Source organism: Lipophrys pholis, assembly GCF_963383615.2.
Source record: "Lipophrys pholis genome assembly, chromosome: 22".
NCBI classification, from domain to species: Eukaryota; Metazoa; Chordata; class Actinopteri; order Blenniiformes; family Blenniidae; genus Lipophrys; species Lipophrys pholis.
The window spans coordinates 17569029-17595297 of NC_137644.1; the positions used below are offsets into that span (position 1 = coordinate 17569029).

General features: G+C 39.5%; 3 protein-coding genes across 3 annotated transcripts; 2 read left to right on the forward strand and 1 right to left on the reverse strand.

The window, feature by feature from the left end:
• Nucleotides 1–663: 663 nt before the first annotated feature.
• LOC308127112 (sodium- and chloride-dependent GABA transporter 2-like) lies at nt 664–15003 on the reverse strand. Its single transcript, XM_080491901.1, has 16 exons — nt 14952–15003; nt 14539–14750; nt 13459–13593; nt 12842–12982; nt 12530–12647; nt 11523–11570; nt 10945–11074; nt 10009–10143; nt 8326–8429; nt 8111–8235; nt 7301–7413; nt 7071–7208; nt 6703–6805; nt 2945–3045; nt 2072–2221; nt 664–1714 (listed from the first exon to the last, which is right to left on the reverse strand). The coding sequence occupies exons 2-16, from the start codon at nt 14726–14728 to the stop codon at nt 1547–1549; spliced, it is 1899 nt and encodes a 632-aa protein (XP_080348027.1). The 5' UTR covers nt 14729–14750; nt 14952–15003; the 3' UTR covers nt 664–1546.
• A 540-nt stretch (nt 15004–15543) lies between these two features.
• LOC308127139 (protein mono-ADP-ribosyltransferase PARP11-like) lies at nt 15544–21031 on the forward strand. Its single transcript, XM_080491950.1, has 8 exons — nt 15544–15726; nt 15950–16074; nt 17193–17313; nt 17406–17481; nt 17620–17692; nt 18193–18320; nt 19003–19154; nt 19253–21031. The coding sequence occupies exons 1-8, from the start codon at nt 15546–15548 to the stop codon at nt 19567–19569; spliced, it is 1173 nt and encodes a 390-aa protein (XP_080348076.1). The 5' UTR covers nt 15544–15545; the 3' UTR covers nt 19570–21031.
• Nucleotides 21032–21195: 164 nt separating this feature from the next.
• LOC308126940 (protein mono-ADP-ribosyltransferase PARP11-like) lies at nt 21196–24491 on the forward strand. The gene is made up of 8 exons (XM_080491645.1): nt 21196–21212; nt 21274–21372; nt 21470–21584; nt 21671–21737; nt 21869–21932; nt 22675–22808; nt 22900–23048; nt 23166–24491. Exons 2-8 carry the CDS (start codon nt 21277–21279, stop codon nt 23432–23434), a joined length of 894 nt encoding a protein of 297 aa, XP_080347771.1. The 5' UTR covers nt 21196–21212; nt 21274–21276; the 3' UTR covers nt 23435–24491.
• The last annotated feature ends 1778 nt before the right edge of the window (nt 24492–26269 follow it).

The window sequence follows — 26269 nt, forward strand, 5'->3', positions numbered from 1 at the left end:
ACATGTTGATCTATTCTGTTGTTGTTCCCCATGCCAAGGGTTGGTGTTTTCCATTACAACAACTTAGGCTATCTGTGGCAGTACGGCAGTGGCTGGTTATGGAAAAGCTTTTGGGTAGATGGTCTAATTATAAGTGCTGCACCTCTTGCAAACCAATGGTTCTATATGCAGCCTTGGGCAACGTTCAGCTTCTAATCTCGGCACTGAGCCATCAATATACAAAATGGGAGCGTGACCTTAACATATTACTACAGCTGTTCTCATCACATCAACATTAAACGGTGATTTGCGCTTTACAAGGCTCCCATTGTTGATTTTAATAGCCTGATCGATGTCAAGTTCACGTCAAACTCTGACACACCTGTTTTCAGGTCCAGACTTAGCTCAGAACTAATAGTCATATTTTGTCAGAGGGGACAGACGCGGGGGAATTGAGACTGATCAGAGGTGGGAGGCCACTGGCCGGATTTGTTAATTGAATGCCGGTTTGGATCACACAGATGACTGAGCCGGGCGTTATGATGGAGCAAGCTCATGTTCACCAATCCACACGCATCCAGCGCGCTAACACATCCACAGAGCCGTTTACAAAACACACACGAAGTTCATTTTTACACAACATAAAGATGTAGAAAGAGACATAATTCTCAGAATTGTTTTCTTAGTTTGTCATTTTTGCAATGCAAATAAAATGAGTTTAATTTATTGGACGGATGCTTGTATTGACTTGTATTGAATGTTTACCCTCTGGTCAGAAATCAATGAGGGTGGAATCGAAAAGACACATTGCACCAGGATGTTTATCACATTGACATTTTACTGAAAAGTATATGGTGGATCACTTTGGACCGGACAAGATATAAGAACAAAACTTCAAAGCTTTTGAAACAGAAACCTGTGAAATCCAGTTGACAATAGGACAAACAAATTAAGTAGACTGGATTTGAATCTTTAACATTTCATGTCAAACATACATTTTTGTTCAAATGCAACATTCATTGACATGAGCAGACTAAAAAAGAAATAAAAAATGGCGGGGAAATGGCAATTAAAAACTCATTTTTGCAGAAAATTCAATCTATGTCAAATTCACATCAAATAAGAATGATTTCATGTGATAAAAGTGTTTTTTTTGTTGTTTTTTTGCCTGAAGTGAAGCCAGTTGACTTTGGGTAACGTAGGCACCAGGCTTATTGAAAAAAACAAAAACAAAATAAAGAGGACATAATATTTGGTTGTACATATCAATTTTGGGCTAACATGAAGATTAATGTTTATATACAATTCAATCAATTCATGTGTGGATCAAACTCCTTTTAAGCTCCTTTAAAAAGATAATGAAGCGCTTTTATTTTTAGGTCTGTAACTTTCTGCAGGATTACAGACTAACAAGTAAACATGCAATATACAGGTGCAGACCTTTTACATTAGTATTTATATGCAAAAATAAAACATCCACAAAGATTAAAACAAATGTATACAAAAATATGAAATGCTATATATGATTTTTTTTAAAGTTTTGATTTAAGTGAAGGATCAGCAAATATCAAACCTTGCTGGATTCATCCATCATCATCTTTTCATTTGTTTCCTCCACACTCCTCTTTGACGGCGCCTGGGCCTTGAAGATGACACGTCCACACAGTGTGAGCAGCGGTTTGTGGGGTTGAGCCTGACGCAGGTCACTGGAAGGTCTGGTCATCTCATTAGCATTCTGAGAATTGGGGGAAAATCATCTTAGTAATTTTTAAAAGAAATCTTTGATATAAGATCTTCCAATGTATGTTGGACTACTTACACCCATGTCCTGCAGACTTACTCTAAACTCATTCATAGCTGCTACTTACATAACTGCTGGTCCTGGAGGGCCACAGTCCTGCACGGTTTCAATGTGTCTCTGCTTTACCAGACCTGATTGCAATGAGTGGCCTGTCATCAGGCTTTCTGCAGCTTCACGATGATACAAAACATGCAGGACAATGACATCCCAGGACCAGGAATGCTCACCTCTGCCCTATTCCCTCACCTTAGACCTACAAGAATGTCTTATCAAGAAGAAGAGTTCACTTACCCTATGCAGAGTGACCAGAAAGAATACTGGGATGCATATGAGCGGAATGCTAATAAGTATGAAGCCCACTATGCGGGACCAGGAGCCGACTACGTAACCGTTCACCATGAAGGGATCGTCTGTTTTGGTCAGGGAGTACTGTGCAGTAAACTAGAGAAGAGGGGAAAAAAAGTCAAATAATAAAAAAAAATAAATAAATATATTATATATCCATGGTCATGTTGTGAATGTAAGGCTGCTACACAGTGGGGTAGTGGCTCGTCTCACAGTTAGAAAGTCATGGGCCTTTCTGTTTGGAATTTGCATGTTGGATGGATGGATGGATGTTTTTTTAACCTCTAATTTCAGCTACTAGCCGACGTATTTGGCTCTGCAGTTGCTTAAGATTTATACCAACTACTTCCTGTGTGGCGTAACGAAGGCAGTGAACAGGATGGGCCTTTACAAGCTAAAGACAGCGGCATTCCCCGGCATCCCGGGGAATTGCAGGCTTAAAAGATAATTCTCTCTGGATTTCCAACAATGTACAGCACAGTTTACTTCGATTTCATAAAATAATTTGCTATGATGAGGAAAAGTGGCCCAAGTAAATAAAAACACTTGATTTTTAGTACTGATCATGTCGACATCGCAGAGCATTTGACAACACAAATCCACATTTAAAGTACAGGCAGCACTCTCATATAGTATGTACTCGACCGTAATGAAACCATAATGAGCTCAAATGAAATATACTCCTCATACATCAGAAGCTAATGAATTCAAATGAATATATTCGCATTAAAGCGGAGAGCGGCATGACAGTGAAACGTAGGCGCAAGGTAAATAAATAGATCAGATAAGTGAGATGTGGCCCCATTGTGAAAAACTCACCATGCAGATGAGCGGCGTTACAAACAACCAGCAGTACTTCATCACAGGGAATGGACGGTATCCGATCATGTCCTCAATGTTGTCTAAGAAACGGTCCGCGCCTGCAAAGCACCAAAGAAACAGCAGGCACCGATCAGTCAAACAAAAAACAGTCAAACCCAACAAGCTACTGACTGACAACATAATGAGATCAATTATTTCAAGTTGGAATGTTTTGTCATGATCTTACAGACGTGAGCCTGAATTAAACTAATAAAAGAAGGTGCATCTACTTTCATTTTTCTTTATTGGCACAAAATAAGAATTATACTACAGAATTTAAAGAAGATGAAAAATAACTGCAGGAGAAGAAAAAAGCCCAAGGGGGCTTATATGAAATCTCTCCTCAACAAAAAACATTATCTGAATGAAAATTGAAAGAAAATAACAGGGTTAGGGTTAGGATAACAGATCCACAAGCAGAGAAAACTAACAATTGTTGATAACAGCCACCTAAACTACACAACATATCAACTCAGAATTTACAAAATCGCAAAAGACGCATGAGAATGGAAAAGTTGACTGATAATATAGCGAAAGGATTCATACAAATTAGAAAGAGAAAGGGCCCTAAAAATGATCCTTGTGGCATGCCATATTTAATCTGTGAGAAAGATAAACATCTACATTTGTAAGTACTGCATTTATATCTTTTTTTATTTGATACTTTACACGTTAGGCACATGATATAGACTATCCAGTAGGGTTTGCATCTTCTCCCTGTGCTTGCGGAATTACTCAAGTTTCTCCAAACAGTAAAATAAACAAGCATCTGTTTTTGGTGTTCAAATGCATTTTCTGATATTCTCAATGTGATGTTACTCAGGTAACGACGGCATAAAAGACCTTGCGAGAGATAAATGTATCTCTATAAGTAACAAGCTGTTCCAAGCACAAATGCTTGAATGGTTTCATGACCCTCAAGAATAAAAGCTAAGGACCCTAAAAAATATGACAGTGAATTATCATGTCTTTTACTGGCAATTAAGCCAGTCAGTTGAATTGAGGCCTTAATCGACTCACAGAGGATCTTTAGATATTCGCCACACCCTCATGTATCTCATGTCAAGAAGTAATCCTTAGTTGAAGCCCAGACGTCCACACATATCCGTAACAGAGATGCTTTGGCTGCTCCCTTCTGGGGTCATCAGAAGTCCATCATCTCATCCACATGTTTAATTTGGCATTAATGGTTTAACAATGTCGCAATCTGTGCCAAGATACCATTGTTGACAGCTTTTAGGAAACATAGCGGGATCCAAAAGGGCCTTGCCAATTGGCACTAAATAGGAATTTGTTATTAATGGCCAACCTGATTAAATAAGGTTTGAATCAATAAAATTAAGTATTTGGAGATGTGAAGCATGTAGATGCTTCTTCTGTGAACTTACTGTGAATCTTTATGTAGCAACCTGCCTCTGTCACACTTAAAATACAAATTTTTCAAATGTTTATTAAATAAAACCAGTGAGTTTTATCCCTGTTTTATCCCCCTTTTTTTTTTTATCATGATTTCCCACCCCCCCACCCCCCATAATAAACGGGGAAAAAAAAAACACAAGGAGAAAGAAGGCAAGTTGCAATAGTCCATGTTGATGGACATTAACTTGTGTTAATTAGAAACAACAACAGCACTCAGCAAACACAGGAAATTGGGTATTCTCTGCAACCAATGTAATGTGGGCTAATGAGAAGCAGAGGAGATGAAGAAAAAGTGAGCTGAAACCTTCAGCTGTTAGAAAAAGGAGAGTCGATCACAGGAGGAAACTCATATGACACTGAAGAAATTACACAACCTGCAGGACTGAACCACATCCACATTGAATTTTGCAAACTGCCACATTTATCTGGGGAACCAGACGCAGCTTCACAAATGATCAGCTTTCAAAGAACTTGCACTGAGCGGTGTTGTACCAATGAAGGTGAGGAAGTAACTGAAAACTGAAACCAGCTCTGAAGAGGCAGACACACAAAACAAAACTCTCACCGTAGGGAAAGGAAACAGCTGCAGAAACGGAGCCATATCTCCATCTACATCCCTTTACTGTGCAGGACCCCAAAGATGACATACTTTTGAAATTGAAACTGTATTTCACACAGAAATTGATCAAATATGCAGTATAGAGGGTTTTGGGATCATCTCTAAGGACCTTGCAATATATATGCCAGTGATATGCCATTACTAGAAATAGGCCTGCATCTGCACAGTAAAGATGCTCAGAGAGTTGCAATTTTAGTGAAAGAGGAATCTGTGAGAGTGGAGGAATTCTCCACCCACACGATCTCATTTATCCAGTAATACTCCTGATAATGAAGGTGTAGGAAGTGATGAAAGCACTGAAGACTCATTTAATATGGTGGCAGAAGAAGGTGAGAAGAGGGGCTATTTGTGTGTGTGTGGGGGGGGGGGGTTGTAGAAACAGAAAATTAAGCGCATGAACACAATATTTGGAAAACACAGAAGGATGAGAAAGCCATCACTCTTTTTTTTTTTTTAATAATTATTGCTATTCCCAGTTTCTGAACAGCAGGTGGAGTCCCAATCCTCATGACCAGGCACAAGCTCTGACCTTCACTGACCTTCATCCTCAAACTGAGTATAGTACATAACAGTACATCGTCTTATTTCTTGCAAATTACCCTGAACCAATAGTAAGAAAACCTAAATACTGAATGTGTTGAAAACAAAATCCAAAATGCTAAAGCATCGTCTATACAGATGTGTGATTTCCAACCTTTTTGGGTTCTCCCAGATTGCCTGCACCCACTCTCTGATCTCTGAGTTGCCAAAAAAATTACAGCGAAGGCAAACACTGGCAGACACACAAACTCTCACCAACAGACAAAAGCAGGAGCCTTAAAAAATCATAGCAATGAGCAGATTCCTAGGTCTACTGTAGATTTTTGAAAAATGTTGCATTGATTATTTCTCCTCACAACCTGAGAGAAGACAGTCCCAGGCTTTTGTGATCTCTGCTACCAACCCAGAAAAACATGTATTTTAAGAAAGCTGGGTGAGACAATTACTACCACCACCCACATACCTCAATGATTAAAAAAACAAAACAAAAACAAAAAACGATTTTCCAGCATGCCTTCTTCCTTTTGAAATTCGACCAGAAAAAGTGAAGAAAAAAAGGAATGAGTAGAACTTAAATCATCATTACATCTGAATGTAATGCAAAGGTAGTGTTATAAAATAAGCAGTAAAACAGGTTGTGCAACAGTTGTGACTCTTGCAGGCTGTAAATAAAGACTCACCAAGCCTTTAACCGGCATCCTTCTAATGGTTGTTTTTGTCGTCTTTCCATCTTGACATCCCTTAGAAATAATCTATCAGAATGTAAAAACACTTGACGACAGGCCCTTATTAAAATTGAAAGTGTAGGAGTGACTTTGGAGTCCAACATACTCAAGTTTTGGAAAACATTTATTCAAAGTGTTTAATCCAGTCTGTTGGCGAATTGGCTTTAATCACTGTGAGAGGAAGATAGATTTTATCCCCTCCTGCGGTAAAAAGGATTCATCAGAGGGAGTGAGACTAACCACAGCCAAACCATATTTAGTTTATATTTCATGGAGGTAACTACCATCATATTCATTTTGAGCTAATTTACTGGATTTAAAAAAACCTGAGAGGCTGCATCACTTTTCTAAGTGGTAACAAAGAGAATAAATAGATGAACTCATCAAAACCTTAAAGGGAGTCAGTGACGTACCGTACACCCAGCCAATGACAATGGTCTCAAAACAAGCAATGATGAGGAGAACGACTCCACTGACACCATAAGTGTCAACCAGATAGAAGAGGACTAGTCCACCCTGAATATAAATCGGGAAAGCATGGAACAAAAGCAGAGACACAGCAATCAGAATCACAGAGTAACTCTTGTTTTGTAATGCAATCGTCTAATTCCTTCGGTTTCTGTCACTCACAGTTTTGCAGGACATTTAAATGGTATTCATAAAGGAAACACTGACCAAACAGAATATGTAGAATGTTATGGGAATACAGTTTGTAAGGTTGACTTTTCCATGAATACTGCATAAAAAATTTATTCGAACAATGAGTGCTGATGCAGCTTACCTGAGAAACGAGTGGCAGGCCCAGCAGGAAGCAAATAACAGCAATGACCAGGACCAGTGTCTCTCTTGCCCTCGGCCTCCTCAGCTGACGGGGAAACAGGTCTGTGATGGCGGTGGCCAGGCTTTCCACACACACAAACTGTGACAACATTAATAAACATTTGCTTATTCAGAATTTTAATGTGGAGTCGCTCCAAAATGTGATGCATCGCCTGCATTTTCCATACAAACCTGAGTGTCCAGGCCCAGTAAAAGCAGCATGAAGAAGAAGAGCACAGCCCAGAACGACGCACCAGGAAGCATTGACAGAGCCCTAGGGTAGACGATAAAGGCTAAACCAGGACCTGTGGAAAAGGATTGTGTTTTCAACGCACACTCACCAAGGATTCAAAGCGGTTCACCTCAAAAGATACCCCTGAAATCTCAAGGTTGTATCCAGAATCCAGCAACTCGAGTGGAAAACGGACACACAAAGAGTTAAACTTAAATGTGCTATAAATCTGACCCAGATTCATTCCTGAGACTCTGAGTCATCTCAACCCCGAACTCTGAAAGCAAAGCTTCAAAAACACTGAGGACTTTAAACTGTTTTCCCACAAAGACACATAATTTAGTGTGTCTAAAGCAGGGATTGCAATCAATAGACACATTTATAGTGTGAACCACACTTCTTAAACAAAACAACCCCCCATAAAGCCAATATCAATAAGACTTTATAAGACCAGAATTGTTATTAGGAGTACTATTGTTTACAGTCACTGTACAAGTACAAGCCTTCAGCCAATTCTAAACATAAGATGCCATCTTGTGGACAGAGGGAATTTTGAAGGCCTTGATGCATAAAAAAAGATTAACACCGAATTTTTTTTGATAGATATGGAGTTCCTACCATTATTCTTTCATCCATTTTCTATTTCGCTTTATCTAATTCTGGGTCACGAGGGGCTGCAGCTGATGCTCACAGTGACCAGTCCCAAATCTCAAAGGAAAAAGTGTAAAATGTAAAGCCGTCATGTAGAACAAATCGTGTTATTGACTTACCAGCACTCACAACCTCCTCTACAGGGACATTAAGATCATGTGCCATGAACCCCAGCACTGAGAAGACGGCAAAGCCTGCAAATATACTGGTGGCACTGTTCAGGCAACACAGTGCTAAGCAGTCCCTGCAACACAACAAGGAGACAAAGTGTTGCAGAGGACACAAATGTAAATATCCCTACATGCAAGGACTTTGGGAATAGGAAGGCACAGACCTGTAGCAGTTGTTGTTGTATTTGTTGTAGCTCCCCAGAGCCGTTAGGACCCCCTGACACACAGCATAGGAGAAGAAGACCTGACTTGCTGCATTGTACCACACCTGAGGGAAAGAAAGGTTACACCTTTAATCATCAATGGTCTACAACAGCCGTTTTTAACATCTTTTGTGGAAAAGAAAACATCAGGAGGTCATACTAGTTAAGACAAAGCATGCAGTTGCAACGTCTGTTTGTGTGTTGACACAACATGATTGTAGTTTTTGGACTTCCCCGTGTTAGGTGAGTGCACACACGTTCACATCTGGAGTTGTTGGCAGGTTTGTTTGCAGACTTGCTCGTTTACAAGCGCCTCGTCCTTACGCCATCTGGTTAGCATTAGTAGCCCCACAACTCAGTCTAACACACTCAAGTTGAAGGCCTGGCACAGCTCCAAGGCAATATACAGGCGCCCCCCTTACTCCGGCCCCATGGCGGGCCTGACATATTCCCAGCCCCGGGTCAGAGATGGAAGCTTGAGCTTTTTGGCAAGAATCTTCACATTTTAGCCCGGACAAAGAGGCAACTGTTTTGTGTCTCTGTAGGCATGTGTTTATTTTGAAGTCCCCTTGCGACCACTCCGCACAGACATGATCACACGCACACTGACACATGGACACAAAAGGAGGCACATTCGCTCAATAAAGCATACTCCAGATGCAATCCAGCACTCAATTACGATTTCCTGTGCAGCTGAAGCAAAAACAGACTCTCGCATTGCTGAGGCAAGATTCACAAACAAAAGTTTGCGCCGATCTGAGAGCATCTGGCATTGCATAAATCTTTCCTATCAGCCGCATGGCCTTTTCAAGTGCATTCAGTAACAATCGCACAGATTTTTCCCAACATAACGAGACTCCCAAGATGGATGAGCGCTTATATGAGTCAGACAGATGTGAGGTGATAAGATCATTTAATTGGGTTGCAGGACCCATCAGAATGAGATTGCAACAGCAGAGTCGTGTTAAAAAAACGGCAGGGATTAAACAGAAAAGCAAATATGAGGAGGCTCCAAAGGAGACATATTAATTTACGCAAACAGATACATACACATGTGTACATGAGAAGAGGGAACAGCCCCCTACTCGTACCCCAGCACGCCCTCCAGTTAACCCTCCAGTGATAACTGTTAACTTGTGAAGCCTGTGTCCTGCTGTGAAGGAAGAAGGCGAAGCCGGGGGAGGTGAAGAGGAGCAATAAGATGAAGGAACACTTTGAATACCTTCGTGGTGAAGTAAGGAAAACAGTATTTTCAGTTTCTAATTATGAAAACAACTGACGAACAAGAATGTAATCGCAGAAGCTGTAAACACGATACACGATACTGAGGTCAAAAAGGCCACAGTGGCTTGCTGTAAGATAAATACACCCTCAAATTGTGTTTGACGTCCTCTGTGTGATGATGGTGTTTCATGCTCAAGGGGGAGGATTACTTTATCAAACTGAGTGGGATTTTGGTTTGCTTCTCCTGTTTGCTTCTCTCTCTTCTCTGGCTTGAGCCCGGAAACAAGAGTCAAGGAGAAAAAAAACTCAGAAAGCAGAGGGGCTGACGATAACAGGACGAGCATTCATCCTGTTAGTGCAGAAAAGAATCTAACAGAGAGGGGGATGTGTTGACAAACGCATGACAGATGAGTCACTCACATCTGCATCAGCAAGCTTGCTGAAGTCAGGTTGGAGGTAATATCTCAGGCCTTCCGCAGCTCCTGGGAGCGTCACTCCACGGATGAAGATGATGAAGAGCATCAGGTAGGGGAAAGTAGCAGTGAAGTACACCACCTATGAACACATTAATTGCATAATGATACAGTGATTTTCTTATGGCACACCCAATGTATGAACACAGACTGGATCTCCACCGCTTGCTGGGAAAAAAACCCACAAACCAAAATAGTTCTTCAGCCACTAAACGTTCCACGATGCAAATCAGCAGCTGTTTTACCGTGTTTACTGTTGTTTTTGTTCTCAGGTAGTAACATGCAGATGTGCTGGTATCTTGTCGACTAAAAAAATAGTCTGCAAAACCAAGCAACCAACTGAAAACAACAAACCCAGTTCAAAATGGGGGGGCTCACGAGCATCAAGCAAACTGAAATCTCTGGAACAAAAACAAGTTAAATTAAAACTGTATGTTTTGGGGGAAAATTTTAAGGGCTAAATTCTTTCTAAACAATGTGGTAACAATGCAATTTTAGGATGTGAGGGAAGCAAGTTATGTGTGTGTAACAGAAAAAAAGTGCTTAGATGAAAATGTAGCATGCTGGTTAAAGCACACAAACACAACGCATTTCTATAGTATCCAAGAAACATCTGGATAATTTAGGAATAATCAGCAATTTAAAGATTTGCATTAAATATGGCGAGAAATCATATGTGAATTTCTCAGATACCTGCATCTCTGACTTGTCTCCAATGGAAGTAATTACGTCAGCAGTCGGCTTTACTAACGTTAAAGTGGTGAAGCATGACCAAGCATACAGCAAATTAAATCAATTCAGCAATCTTATCTCAGATGAGAGGAAATTGGTGAGCACAACTGACCTGCGCTACGGTACAATGTCCTTCTGATATAGTACTCACCTTTCCGGTGGTTTTGATCCCCTTCCAGATGCAGAAGTAACATATAATCCAGGCAGCCAGGAGACACAGAGCCAGATCCCAGTGTATTTTAGCAAAAGACATTTCATCGGACATCCTCATCACACGGAAACTGTTGTGAGGACGCATGAGAGAAGACATACATACAGATATCCTCTGCAAATACAACAAAATGGATCAATATAACAGTAGGCAGAACATGGATATATACATTATTCAATTTTCCTGTGGAAATCACAAGAAAGAAGTCAAACATACTGCTTCTTTGCAGCTGCTGACTTTGAAAAAAAATGTAGAGTGAGTTCTCAATACTCAATAAGTCGTAAGGCGCTGCCATCAATATAGACAATATCGCAGCTCAGTGGGCTTTAGGTCACCTTTTATATTCACCATTAACACCATGTTTACTCTGTGGGTGAGGATGACCTCTGGGTAGCTGGAAATCATTAAGAGCTATTGTAGAAGAATGTCTCCAAAGACAACTTCAAGAAGACAATGGATCTTTTAAAGTGCCATCATATTCCAAGACAAAGAACGTGCGAGTGTGTCGTTTTCCTCACTCAAAGAACTCCTTCTCCGGCGAACTCACACCGAAAAATGATCCTCCGCTGAAAATACAAAAGGAATATGTAAAGGTATTGAAACCAACCAACCAATATTTACTAATATGGTTAAGTATTATTATTAATGAAGTATTGCTATCATTTGAATGCATTGGGAATAATTGTGGATATTGTTATTGGCAGGGCTGCACGGTGGTGTAGTGGCAAGAACCTTTGACAATTTGCATGTTCTTCCTGTGGACACACGAGTTTTCTGCAGGTACAAAAATCCGCAATTGTGGCTAATTGGTGTAGGAGTGTGTGTGGAGAACATGCTTTCTGTGAAATATTTGTTTATTACATATTCTAATAAACTCTGCATTTGATAGAATCGAAGCTAACAGGTACTTTAGATTTAATTAGTGTATTTTTCAAAGTACTTTTTTTTTTGTTACATGGCTTACATAGTGCTATAGTAACCTTTGAACTTTAACTTTGTATTTTTTTTCTTGGTTGTGGTGCAGAGTATACATGATGAAAGAGTTTTATGTTCATAAAATCTGACAATTACTACAATCTCAACATCAAGCCAATCTAAATGAAACCTTCTGGTGCAAAATACAGTAAAATTCCCCAAAAAATAAATAAAATATGTCCGAGGTCTGTTGCATTATGCATATTTTTTACAAACTCACCCTGACAACATGGCTTTGAGGCTAGTTTGATAGCATTCATGGCATCATTATTGAAATTTGTCAATGTTTTTCTTGAAATTTGTATAATTTGCTTGGTGGTTTGGCCAAATTGCACTGCCTCATTTCGCACACAGGCCTTATGTTTGACACCCCTGACCTAAACTGTCCCAAGCCAGCAACTGACACCTTTAGTTTCAATCAAAGTAACAAATGTAAGCACATGAGGTATAAAGTATGGCAATAACTCAGTAATGGAAGACCTGAGATTGATGGAGACGTCTTCCTGAGCTGTCAGCATGTGTATACAATGACAAAAGCGATGTAACTCACATGTAACTGGTATTATCAAAGTAGTCGGTTGAAGTGAAGTTGTTCAGGAAGGACCAGTTGGACCCCGGCTGAAACAAGTGGGGGTTTGCATACAGGCTCGCCCGATCGTGGCACATATCTAAAGGATTGAGGACGGAAATGCAACAGTGAGATTAATGCTGCAAACTTCAAAATGTGAAGAAAAAAAAACCAAAACATGTTGAGGAACTTGCTCCAAAATCTGTCGCAAAAAAAGAAGCAATCCGCACACAGCTAATGAAATACAGATGTGTTTAAACAGGCTGCGTTTTTCACTCACGAGGAGGCGCTTACCAGTATTCCACCAGTTGGCACATGTGGACCAGGGCAGCGGGTTTATGAAGGAGTTAATCAGGTAAAAGAGGGCCCAGGCCAAGACAACAATGTAGTAAATGTTCAGATACGTGACAATCACTTGGGACGCAATCCCCAGTCCTGCAAGAAAAATAGGTTTTTCACATGGTGAGTGGGCGTTTGTGGCTGCTGACTCATTTCTGTGTGAGGCAATACTAACATATCAAACGGTGCAGATCTGGTTCCCAGACTGGAGCAATGGAAGGCTCATGTCTACTCACATCTATTTCAGTTTGATGTCAACTATCAATAAAGTGCTTACTCCCATAAAAATGTGATTCATAATATCTTCATTTGCACAGTTCTATCAGTGGTAAAAACAAGCCTGATGGTGGACAAACAAAACTGCTGTTCCTCCAGAGGTAATGCAATATTAAATTTACCAATCTGATTTAACTTTGCACTCTTAATATCCTCTGCGTGTGGACTGTAAAGTTCATTTGCAGAGTGACAAATATGTGCTTGTTTCCTGTGATCTGGATGGTTCTTACATAACTCCACAGAAATCTGTGTGAGCCTTGTTTTTTTGTTGTTGTTGTTGTTGTTGTTGTTTTTACCCTCAAACATCGGGCATATCTTCCTCCAGGCGGTCACCCCTCCCTCGCTGGTGTACTGCCCCAAGGCCGTCTCAAGGAAGAACACGGGGATGCCACAGAATATGAGGAATATAACGTAGGGGATGAGGAAAACACCTAAAAATAAAGACACTTATAAGCATAGAAGTTGCTACTGAGGACTGACAATAAAACTTAAGTATTGGTTTAAAGAGGGAGTAAATAAGGATGATGCTTACATAGTTATAAACCATATTACAGATCAATTTTCAGGCCAGACTTCTCAGAATTTATGATGGAATAAGAAAGTTTGCTTATGTTGAAACTAAACACAACCTTTCATAAATTACATCAAACAGCATTGAGATAGTTGCCAAGTTATATTTGATTAATACCACAGTTGAAATTATCTCTGAATACTGTTTTTTTTTCTTTTTTACCTTTTTATCATTGTATTCATTACTCTAAATCAGGGTCTATATAAATGTTTAACTTTTTGTTTGTCGTGTTTGTTTGTTTTTGCCAAATGTTTCACAATCAGCACAAAGATTACTACAATCTCAACATAAAGCCAATTTTAATTATAGTTTCTGGTGCAAAATTCTGTAAAATGTAAGTAAAACTTCTGTAAGTGGAGAATTCTGCATCGTTTTCCATGTATGTTTTCACAAACTCACCCTGACAAACTGTTAAAAAGTCAATAGTTTCTTTGCAATTTTTTTTCAATTTGCCCGGTTGTTTCCTGGGCCAGAATGAGCCTCTTTGCAGCCGGCTTTGGCCCATGTGCCTTATGTTTGACTACCTCAATCTTTGCAGCCCACACAGACAATCCAATTTGTACATTTGTGTACAGATATGCAGACATTCCGTGGTACCTCAGCAGTACTTCTGGATTGAATTCGTAACAATAGTTAAAAGAAAAATACATATGCATGCATATACACAAATATATGGTGCATAAGCACACAAAGACATACAAACCTAAAAATGCCTGTAACTATGCATGCATAACCATTCCAATGTGCATGCATTTATGCACAGATGTGCAAAGAAACATGATCCTCCTATCTCAGTCCCCCTCACCTCCTCCGTTCGTGTAGCATAGATACGGGAAACGCCAAATATTTCCAAGGCCAATGATTTCCCCAGCCATGGACAGGATGAATTCCATATTGTTGGCCCATTTCTCCCTCGGTTGAGCCTGTTCCTCAGGAGTCCCTTTATCTGGAGCCGCGGCTGTAGCGGGGGTCCTGTCGGCTGTTTCTTCAGTCATGGTCTCTCGCTCCTCCACTATGCTGCGCATAAAAAAAAGAAAAGAAAAAGAAACGTTCAAACTGAATTCCCTTGGACTCTGTGCGCACTGGACAAAAAGTTTAACATAACAATCCTTTATACTTATTGTGCATCATTGTCTTTCTACAAAATTAAACTATGAATGTGTGCAGAAGATTAGTTGTTTCTTAGTTCTGAAGAAGATCTGGATGAATGAGACTCACCAGTGTGTCCTCAGTGTGTGTGTCTGTGTGTGTGTGCGCGCGAGCTGGCTGCAATGTGGAGGGCTTGAAGTGAAGTAAAGTCGTACTATAAGCAGTGGGTGTGTCCTCAAGGATAACACACACACACACACACACACACACACACACACACACACACACACACACACACACACACACACACAACGTACTGTATACTGTTTTTCTACCCTATTTTAGCAGTTTCTGTTGTCTTTCTGTTAGATGAGTTTTAGAGTTTAACTGTTTTGTTTTCAGTGTATGAAATACTAATGATATGTATGAAAAATTACAAACATATCATATATGTCTCATTCATATTTAACATGTAAATAAGGCAGGTACGTTGTCCTTCACCATTTTGAGAAACTAATTGAAACAAACTAGGAGTTGTAACTGTTCTTTCGTCAACAGAAAATATCTGAATAATAATAAAATTATAATAAAAATAATAAAATCATATTTACATGCTTTATGTACACGCTAGGACAAACTCGGGGTTTTATGTACCTGCCGGGACAAACTCCGGGTTAGAGCCTCACGTGCAGGGGGCGTTGCATCACTTTGACGCAGTGACGTATGAATGATGACGAACCAGGAAACAAAAGTAAACAACGCACAGGACGAAGAAAATGGATTTTAGCGTTAATCATCCAAACTCAAACCGACCCTGTGACTTTTTCGGAGCTTTACCCGTCACGGATGGAGATTTTGTATCCCGATAAGGCGACAGAGGCAGTTCGAGAGCGGCTGAAACCCGGTAAGACACCCAGAGGTCTGAGAAGAGTCGGGTGCGGCAGCTGTTAATGACAGCTAGCCCGAGCTTTTTTATTTTGTTTCCTTAATCTATTTATTTATTTATGTACACAAAATGCCTTCAAGACCGCCCGTTAAAACGTCTCACTAACGCTCAGCGGTGGCGTGAAAGTGAAAAGCTCTGTGTCGGTTCCCCTCAGACGTGTCTTTGCTCGCACTGATTTCAGATTTAGCGATGTTAGCCATCAGGTCGTCAGAGGAGGAGTCGGCGGAGATAGAGGTGATGGACACTTCAGAACCCAACTGGTGCTGGTTCTACCTGGCCGAGTGCGGAGTCTGGCACATGTTCGAGGTAGTTTACCGTTTCACGTACAACACTACACTTTATGCTGCTCCGCCAGCTGATTGCTCCAGTTTTGTGGAGTTTGTGGACCAGGATTCTGCAGGTTTAAGTTGCAGACAAGACAACCTGAGACATGTCTGTTTGTCACTTTATGGGACACTTCTGAATGACTCTTCAGAATAAAAGTCAAAACTTGGGGTTCATGTAATGTTTTCTCACCTGTGTGACCGAATTAAAATAAGTGAACTGCTAGAGAAAGTGCAAAACTGATTCAAATAACAACATTTCGGAATTTAAAGGGAAAATATAACATTTCATGCACTGCATTCTATCTGGAGTACTAAAGATTGACAATTTATTGTGTTCAAAATACTTATTCAGTATCACAGTGCATCTGATCACACATTCTTTCCGTATTTCAAAGCTATAGTTATTAATGTATTTATTCCTGTACATGTAAGTAAAAAAGAAACAGGAGGAAGGGACAGAACAAACAAAAAAGAGACAATCATCCAAATGAGTCATCCAGAATTGACATGACACACACTCCAATTTCACAATGTGTGCATTACATGTTCAAAAAGTTTGTCAAATCAAAGATGCAAAGCGCAGTAATGTGTTTGTTATTGTTCTTTAAAGTGTCGTGTATTTTGTTTAATATTTTAAAATATAAATTTTTAGTTGGTCATAATTAATAATGTGGGAAAAAATGAAACATTTTCATTCAGTGGTTTAGTCAGTTCACGTGTACAATCCTTTCAATTCACCTTCATTTAACAAACGAATAATTAAAATCCAAAAATGATGTGAATAACAACCAATGGAAGAAAATAAAGGAATCCTGTTTGCTTCAAGGATTGATTGTTGCTTTAATTTATTACTTACAAGCCTGGTCAGATAAATGTTGGGGTTTTTTTTTAAATGTAGGAAACAAATCTCAAACATCAAAATATCTACTTCACATGTTTCTCAAATATTTTATATTGTTTTTACTTTTGAAGGAGAAAAACCTTATGATAGCGAGCCCGTAAGAGAAGACTGTGTGTGGCTGTCAATGCATTTGCTCTTTAACCATCCGTCTGTTCACTATTAATCACTATTTTACCTTATTTCAACGTCTTTGACAGATCGATCCCAGTGCAGCCTGCTCTGTGACCAGCGCTCAGATTGAGCAGTGCTACAGCAGGAACCAGCGGGGCGTGATGGAATTTTACACGGCCAAGTACACATACAGGCTCGACTTCTCAGGTACGATAACTAACTATATATTTAGGTAATAGTGAAAGGTTTCCTCGTCTTCAAAACGTTTCTCAAGGGTTTTCGTGTCCATGTCAACCCAGTTATGCGACAGATAAATGTAACCACGGGGAAGCAGCGGCCAATCAAGCGCTCCCTCCACTCTGCAACTGGCTTCAGGTAAACGTTTATCCTGTTTTATAAGGTAGCAGAACACGAATCCTTCTCTTTTGTCATTTTAGTTAGTTGTATGTGCAGAAAGCAAACCCGAAGTCATGCAGTAAAATAACCTGCTGACCACTGCTCTGTCTCCTTCAGGTTTATTTGTGATAATCTTGCTTTGCCTGTCCCCTGTCACTGGGAGCGGATCAATACAGACGAGCCGTATCAGGTGTGTATAACTAAGCTTACGACAGGAACGCACACGTCTTTCTTGTCCCAAAGCACTGAAAAATTAGTCTTTGTTACTCTTAAATAGCCTTGAGGTAAGACTCATTCAGGAGGGGTAGGTAATTTTAGGAATTTATTAGTTGGAATGACAACCTTCATTAAGTTTATTTCTAGAGAAAATCTAAGAGGCAGGAGAATAATGAATATGACCTTTCCAACTCTGCTTATTAATTGATTGATTGAAAATTGTGGTTTGATATCTAAGTTGGCTTGAATCTAAAAGTAAGTTGATTTACTATTAATATGAGAAATAAGACGAAACACAACCAGCTCGTATTCAATGTTATAAAATTAAGATCAAAGTAGTATCCTGTGTAACTGTGGGCATAAACGTTGCGTGAATGAATTACATAACAAACACATTCTGAATTTTGATGGAGGTTAACTGTTGCTCACCATTACTTTTCCTTTTTTTTTTTTTTCCCCCTCATGTTCATGCAGCTCATCCAGCTCGTGCGAGACACATATGAGTTTAAAGAAGTGGCCCGCCTCTACGAACGGACAATGGATCATCCAATCAAATCCATCCAGAGGATTCAGAATCTGGATTTGTGGGAATTCTTCTGCAGGTAAACAAATACCTGTAAAAAAATATATAAATAGTTTGATGTGACTGATCTGGCTACAATTTTATTTGACTCATTTGATTGCATCTTATTTTGCATCATATAAACCTGGCTGCAGTTTATCGCACAAGTATGCTTGTTTATATAACGTCTTCACCAAACACTGTAGAGGCTCAGGAGGGCAAAACACACCAGCGGAAGAAAGCTACAAGGTTAAAGGCCATATTTACTGAAGGTGTTTTATTGATTAAAAAAAAAACAACCACACAACTTTCTAATGAGGAAAAATTCCACCAAACATTTTCTCCTCCACACGTCACTTCCTGCTTCAGCCTCTTGGCTCCACCTCCTGAATACCTCTCTTTTAGACGTTGATACAAAACTCAATATTTTTAGGCAATTTAAACAAATAAATCTCAACAAAATATTTAATGTTGAGGCACTTTCCCTTTGGCTTTGCTATGAAAGTAGTTTCTGGCACATCTATTCAAGTTTTCCTTCTTCTACCTCCAAGCAGGCAATCACGAGGAGAAATATCCAATATGAATACGATCACTCATGATAAGAATACATTCTAATCAGTTTTGTTGTATTACTTTTGATGCAGCTTTCAAATATAGTGAAAAACGATCAGTGGTGATTAGTGCTGATGGTTGTGTTGCCTTTTATATGATTTTCCTCAAAGGAAAAAAACACAGTTGCGAAAAGTCAAGCGCACTTTGGATATTGAGGAGCGGATGCTGTTTCACGGCACCGGGCACAGCAATATACAAGCTATATGTACATTTAACTTTGACTGGCGGCTGACGGGAAGTCACGGCGACATCTATGGCAAAGGTAGACCCTTTTGTGTTTATCAGAAGAGCCCGCTGAAGCTCCTCTCTCTGATTTCAACATTCGCTTTTGTTTTTTTTGTATTTTTTACCTTGCTGCAGGGAGCTACTTTGCTCGGGACGCCAAATACTCCAGCAAATTCTGTCACACCACAGGGAAACACAACAACACGCTGCAGAGACACGGGCTCGCACCGCCAATATTTGCGAGCGAGCCACATTATAAGACCATGTTCCTCGCCAGAGTGCTTGTCGGAGAATACACCGTCGGCCATCCGATGTACAGCAGGCCGCCCTCCAAGGACGCCAGCTTCACCAACTTTTATGACAGTTGTGTTGACGACATGGCCAATCCGAAGATCTACGTCATCTTTGACAGCAATCAGATTTACCCCGAGTATCTGATCGAGTTCTACTGATGCCACAATTTTTTTTTTCCCCAAGAAGAGACTGGATCTTCAACGCGGAAACATTCAATGCATTACCAGATGAAGATTTGAACTTCAGTCGGCCTAAAACCGGAGCGCGGATCATCTAAAGTGCCTTTTGGAGAAACCTGAGAAGCAAGAAAATGAAGACCTTGTGTAACGATGCAAAAACTCACAATGTTCCAAAGTATAGATGTCAAGGTTCCTGTCTCAATATTTTCAAATTGCGGAACAATTTTCAAACGAAAAAAAAATAACATTTTGTAAGGTAAGTGAACAAAGAGTATTTGATGTGTTTGGAAAAAAAAAAGCAATTCATCCAAAACAAAGAAAACTTCTGATTGGCTCTGTAGGAAGTACATTAATGTATATCCAAAAGCATCATCAGTATTGTAGCTATCCCAGCACATTTACATGGTACTCCATATTGACTGGAAACTAGACAAATATATTTCCTAACATTGAGTTTCTGCCGTACACAGTTTGTACTCTGTACAGTTTATTATTCAGACTTGACCTTGAGAGTTTGTGACACACTGAAGGTTTAAAATGCTGACGGTGGATCAGTCTTTGTGTCGATTTTGCATCCCCCCCTCCCCCCCAAAAAATAAAACAGATTACAGACCTGTGCTTGCTCGTTCAATATGTGTCAACTGTTTAAAAATAAGCGTGGCACTTGCAGCTTGTAGAGTATAGGTGATGTCCTGCCATTGGCTTCCTCTTTTCCCCACATCCACAGTGCCAAACATCGATGTATTTACAGAACCAAAAACGTGTTCTCCTTTTTGACCCGTCACAGTCTGCGTGTATTTTGTACCATTTACCTATAGGCATCATGAAATGCTTCTACCTCCACATCTTTTTTTTTTATTAGCCATGGACCTTTGCCCCTTTCCATGAAAGGCTTTGTAATTGTGTCATACTGACATAAAGCGGTGATGTTGTGCTCACTTGTCGTTCCCGAGCAATATGTTTTCCGTGTAACTTTTCTGACTTCAGTCAAATGACGGTTTTGACAATGACTGAGCTTGAATTTTGTAACAAATTCATTTCAAACCAAAAGAAAAAAAACAAACAACCATGTTCTTAGCATCCTGTCATGGACGTGTGACGTCAGTATCTGGTCACTTCCTGGAATTAGGTGGGCTCGTTGCACCTGGTGTAAAAAAAAATAAATAAATGAAAAAAAAAAAAAAAATGAATGTAGCCAGCACATGTGTAGTACTGTCATGACATAAACGGCATAATGTAACATCGCTTCCTTGTTTCCAGTTGAGTTCTTTGTACGACTGTGTGTCCTTTGAGTTGTGAGCGTTGAAATACTGGATTCATGATGTGGATTTTCTACAACTACGTGTGTGTGTGTGTGCGTGCGTGCGTGCGTGCGTGCGTGCGTGCGTGCGTGTGTGTGTGTGTGAGAGAGAGAAACAAATAAAATCATCAGAAACACATTACATATCTTCTTGTGTGTACCTACCACAGGTAGATATTGACGAATGGCAAACAGGTTTATTTGCATGTCAGTTGTTCAGTCACGTTAGTGAGAAACGGAAACCTACGTCAGAGGGTGTGCCTGTAACTAAAAATATCAGCTGATGAGGCAGAAGAATCACAACCAAATCAGCCAGACAGAGGTGAGTTTCATCCGTCTATATCAAGTTCTTTATATCACTCATTTGGCTTCTATTTCCCAAGACAATGTGGGGTACTGATGAAGTGGAGTACATGGATACAACAGAAAACCAATGGGTGTGGTATTATCTGGGAGACTGTGGACAGTGGCACCGGTTTGAGGTAATCACAATTTTTTAATTCAGGTCATGTCAGTTGATCGATAGAGCTGATCAACTCCAAAGTATAACTTTCTTAACGCTTGATCTTTACATTGCAGGACGACACGGATAATCCATTTAGTAGTCAGGTTTTGGAGCAATACTACTCGAGAAACCGAAGGGGGACTGCAACCATCACTTCATCCAGTGGCATCAGTCGTGTGGATTTTAGTGGTATTTGAGATTTAATTTTAATTTAATTTGATTTTACTCCTCTTATAAACATAAACTTGATTAAAGTGAGTTTTGCTTCCATGCAGCAATGTCCCTAAAAGACACCACTGGAAAGGCGAGAAAGATCAAACGACACTTCAACATAGAGAGAAGGTGAAATCCATGAGCCAAAGCACGCATTGTCATACCAACCGTGTACTCATATTACAGGTTGTACTTATGAAACACACATAGGTTTAGTTTCTGGTCAAGTGAAAGTGAAACTGCAATTTGTTTCCTCCCAGTTGTTCCTGTTCCATTGCTGCTCCAGATTTGTGGGAGTCAGTTGATCCTACACTTCCATATCAGGTAAAGTTGATTAAAACAAAAATACTGTTCATCTGAGAAAATCGATTGATTTTAGGGTTGTTGCAGTACCTACAGTTTTGGATAATGTTGTGCTTTAAACTTTAAAATGACAGGAAGCCATCATTCATTAGAAAACAGATTTTAGGGAGACGCATAATCATCAAAAACTGCATAAAATCAGCAGAATTTTATAATTTACGTCTCTTTTTTTGCACTAAAATGTCTTTATTTGACATAGTTTAGTCATCTTAGGCTCTGATGAAATGAAGATATATTTTCAGATCAACATGTTTAGACGTGTTTTATTTGGGCAGAGCTTTTACACAAACAACAGTATGGGTGGAATATATGGAATGAAACTATTTTTGAGCAACAAATGCCAGAAAGAAAGCGTTTATTTATAGGCCATGGATTAGGATAACTGAAAGGAAGATTTATTTATTTAATTAGTTATTTATTCAAAATACCTTAAATATACCTTATAAGAAGTATTATGTTTATAGGGGGATTTCTCATCGCTTAATGTGTATAGTGCATTTTCTTTTAATCTTGTTAAATGAATATATCAGATGTCCACTATTTAATTATGATTTTGTTCAATTTATGATTATTAATTAGGGTAAAGAAAATGAAGAAATGTAGATATTACCAAATATATTACAGAAAGTTTGTATTTTGTCACGGTCATAATATCTTCTCATGAATTCTTTTTAATAATATGCCATTCTGTTGTGTTTTAAAGTTAATCCCCCTCAAAAGACTCACTGAGGAGTTTAAAACTGTGGCACATCATGTGGAGAATGAGGGGCTGTTGGCCAACACCATTGTGTCAATCAGCAGGATACAGAATCTGGACCTCTGGGAATTCTATTGCAGGTAAGAAGTTGTGTTCGTGGGCCTCTCTTCATTTTCCCCGATTCCTCTTCTCTTCTGAACTATTTGTTTTGCACTGATTTTTCCCTCCAAGGAAAAGGAAACAGTTGAGGAGGATTCACAAAGTCAGAGACATTCAAGAGCGAAGACTCTTTCATGGGACCGACGTGAAAAAGATTGAGGCCATTTGCAAGTACAACTTTGATTTGCGTTTAACTGAAGACGGCTGCGTATATGGGAGAGGTAAGTTATTGTTGTTTGTGCAGTTATTTCTGGTAAATAAGTATATTATAGATGGATGGAATGCCATGTTATGTAATTTATGTATTGATATTTCCTTTGATCTTTTTCCTTTTGCAGGAATATATTTTGCCAAATATGCTGCATACGCACGTAATTACAGTGGGGGCATCACCTATAACCAGGAAGGTGGAATCTGCCAATCTATCATTTTGGCTCGGGTCATAGTTGGAGAATCCATTGAGGGCCGATGTAGCCTCCGCAAGCCTGATCAAGGTCTTGAAAATGAACACGACAGCTGTGTGGATAATCTCAGTGATCCGACAATATTTGTTATATTTGATCCCAATCAGATATATCCAGAGTATCTGATTCAGTATCAGATGTAAGCTCCCGAATTATATACTAGGTTTTAACAAGATTGCCTACAAATAAATATTTCTTTAGAAGTGACATGTCGGCATGTGTTTAATCTTAATCAAGCCTTTTCACATCTGTGATGTCAGCTCTGACATGTGATGGTTTTGAGATCATACCATCAAAAGTAGATATTAGGCCTGTCCATTGATTTCTATTATTCTCACAACAGAGACTGGAGGCTGGGGTTTCTGGTGATTACACAATTACAGAAAATCAAGCTAAACTCGCCAAGATAGATGGTTTCAACAGTGACTCAATATTTCCACCCGATCTATAACAGTGGCTTCACTTAATTTTGACTTACTGATTCTTTAATGTCTACATTCCACTTTAAATGACCAACAGACAAACAAAAAGTAGTCTCATAAACTACAAAACTACAATCTCACTGAAGTTATTCATAAAATCCTGCACATAATACATTCATCTCCACAAACTCCATTCATCCATGTTTTTTTTAAATTTTTATACAGTATTATCATTTCATGGTTGCTGGGTGCTAAAGCAGCTTAATATGTGTGAAGGCAGAGTACACTCTGGACAGGTTCATCACACTGCAAACACAGACAGACAGCCACACACACGTAGAGACACTTATGAACCTCAAATGCACGTTTTCGGACAATAGGGGATACTGGGGGAAAAAACCCCATGTACACACAGGTTGAATATACACTACAGCATGTATGTTGCAACCCATTTTATCATGATTATGTCCTGATCACTCAAAACCTCTTTCTTCGACTCTGATAGTAAAGCTCCTTTTTTGTTTTGTCAGAGTATAAAAAGCACACATGTGAGTTATGACAGTTTAGTCCTACTGATAAGAAGGTATATCACAGTAATATAACAGCAGAGACGATAGGGTGTTGTCTGCAGGTCGATTATACAAAATGCAAATGTCATGAAAAAAGGTCTGAAAACCTGCCACTCTCTTCTGGAGGTTCCTGTGGTTGTTGTGCTTTCTGATCACACCCCAAATACTTGCCATTAGTAACCTCTGTGAAATGAATGATATCTTTGTTGTACTTCAAGTGTTTCTGTTGCAGTGTCATTTCAAACGATCCGAAGGAAGAAACACTGAGCTGCATTTCCCCAAAATTATCAGCAGAGGGCGCAGTAGACAAAGACAAGACTTCTCAGCTTTGGCTGGTGTTGATCATTTGCTGGTTTCTGCTGGTAACTGTTTCTAATGGCACGCAATTATTTTTGCAATTTCAGAGCGAGATAGCAGCTCATAATATTTCCAAAAGGGAAATCTGGGGGGGGGGGGGGGGGGGGGGGGGGTATCCATTAACAGTAACTAGTTTCTTGTTTGAAATGTGTAGTTACTTCATTAGTCTTAAGAAAACAGTGACTTGTAATAGTATCTTAGCTTTTATTAGAGCCCGCACAGGCCCATTTTAACAATGAACCCAAAGCAGTTCTCCTATCATCGCTTAAGACTCATTAAGTTCAGCTGATGTTACATGAGTTATTTGGAGGAAGTTATATGTGTATCACCTGAATGCTCCCAAAAGAAACTCTTTCATGAACCGAGGGAGCAGCTCCAGAAAAAGCTGCAGGTTGAAGCAATATATTGGTACATTTGCACGTTAGATAGAGAGAGTTACAATCCTTCAATAGCGGGGATACTGAGGAGAATTTCATTCAACTTTTTGACACACAATGTACGAAAAAAAAAAAAACTGATTCCATAATGGAATATATACAGTAGGTTTTTCTTTTCTTTTGGACAAAGTATGTAATGGATTTTCCATTACATACTTTGTCCAAATACAGCCCTCGGAGCCTCATCCATCTTTTGTACTGCTTTATCTGATTCAGGATGATGGCGTCACGGCAGACTATTCACACACTCACTTTCTCTCCCGTGGACAATTTACAGTAACCTCCATGTTTCTGGACTGTGGGGGGAATAAAACATGCCTGCACAGTAAGAACATGCAATCTCCATACAGAAAGTGTACTTAAACCAGTGATGTAGTCATTGTGAGGGGAAATCGATAATCATTATACGACCATAAGGCCTTCCTGATTAGACTATGTTTTTTGACAGATACACAGGACTGAAGTTCAACTTCATCTTTATTTCAGCCTCCACGTCCATTTGTTTCAGTTGATGGATCAAGTCATAGTGTACAAACAGTTTTCAACTTCACTCAGTTGTAATTGGTCAATGAGAGTAAAGTATATTCACAGAATGCCTTCATTCACAGAAAATGTAATAAAGCAGCAAGGTCAGCTTGTCTGCTCGAAAAAATGGATGGTACCTTTTCATTTCTGTGTTTAGTGGAAGAATCTTTATAAAAAGTGACAGAACAAAACTTCACAATGGCGGAATCACGCACGTTTAAAAAAAAAAAAAAAAAAAAAAAAAGGATTTTCTAAAATGATTTCTTTTCATTCTTCTAAAGGACGGTACGCCAGATGTATTCGTGACTGCGTGTTGATTTAGCGGAGGTGTTTGCAGGGACGGCCGGCAACTCGCAAGAAAATATTTGAGATGAATTTAATTGGTCCTGTGGGTAAGATGGGCAGATTCATTCTGGCAGATGGCGTTTCAAACCCAGTTTCCTTCTTTGCATAAATAGGCACTTCCTTCATTCTGTTGTGATTATATAACAAAATGTGTCCTCGCCGATTTATGCCCAGTCTTTGTGCAGACTTTAAGAATTCTCAAACTGGGGCTGCGAGTTCCTGCAAGTCAATAAGTGAGTCTAGTTTGATATCTTCTTAAATATTTAGTGGTGCGCTGCGAGTCTGGCATGTGATTATGAGGTCTTTGATGTCTGCTTGATCAG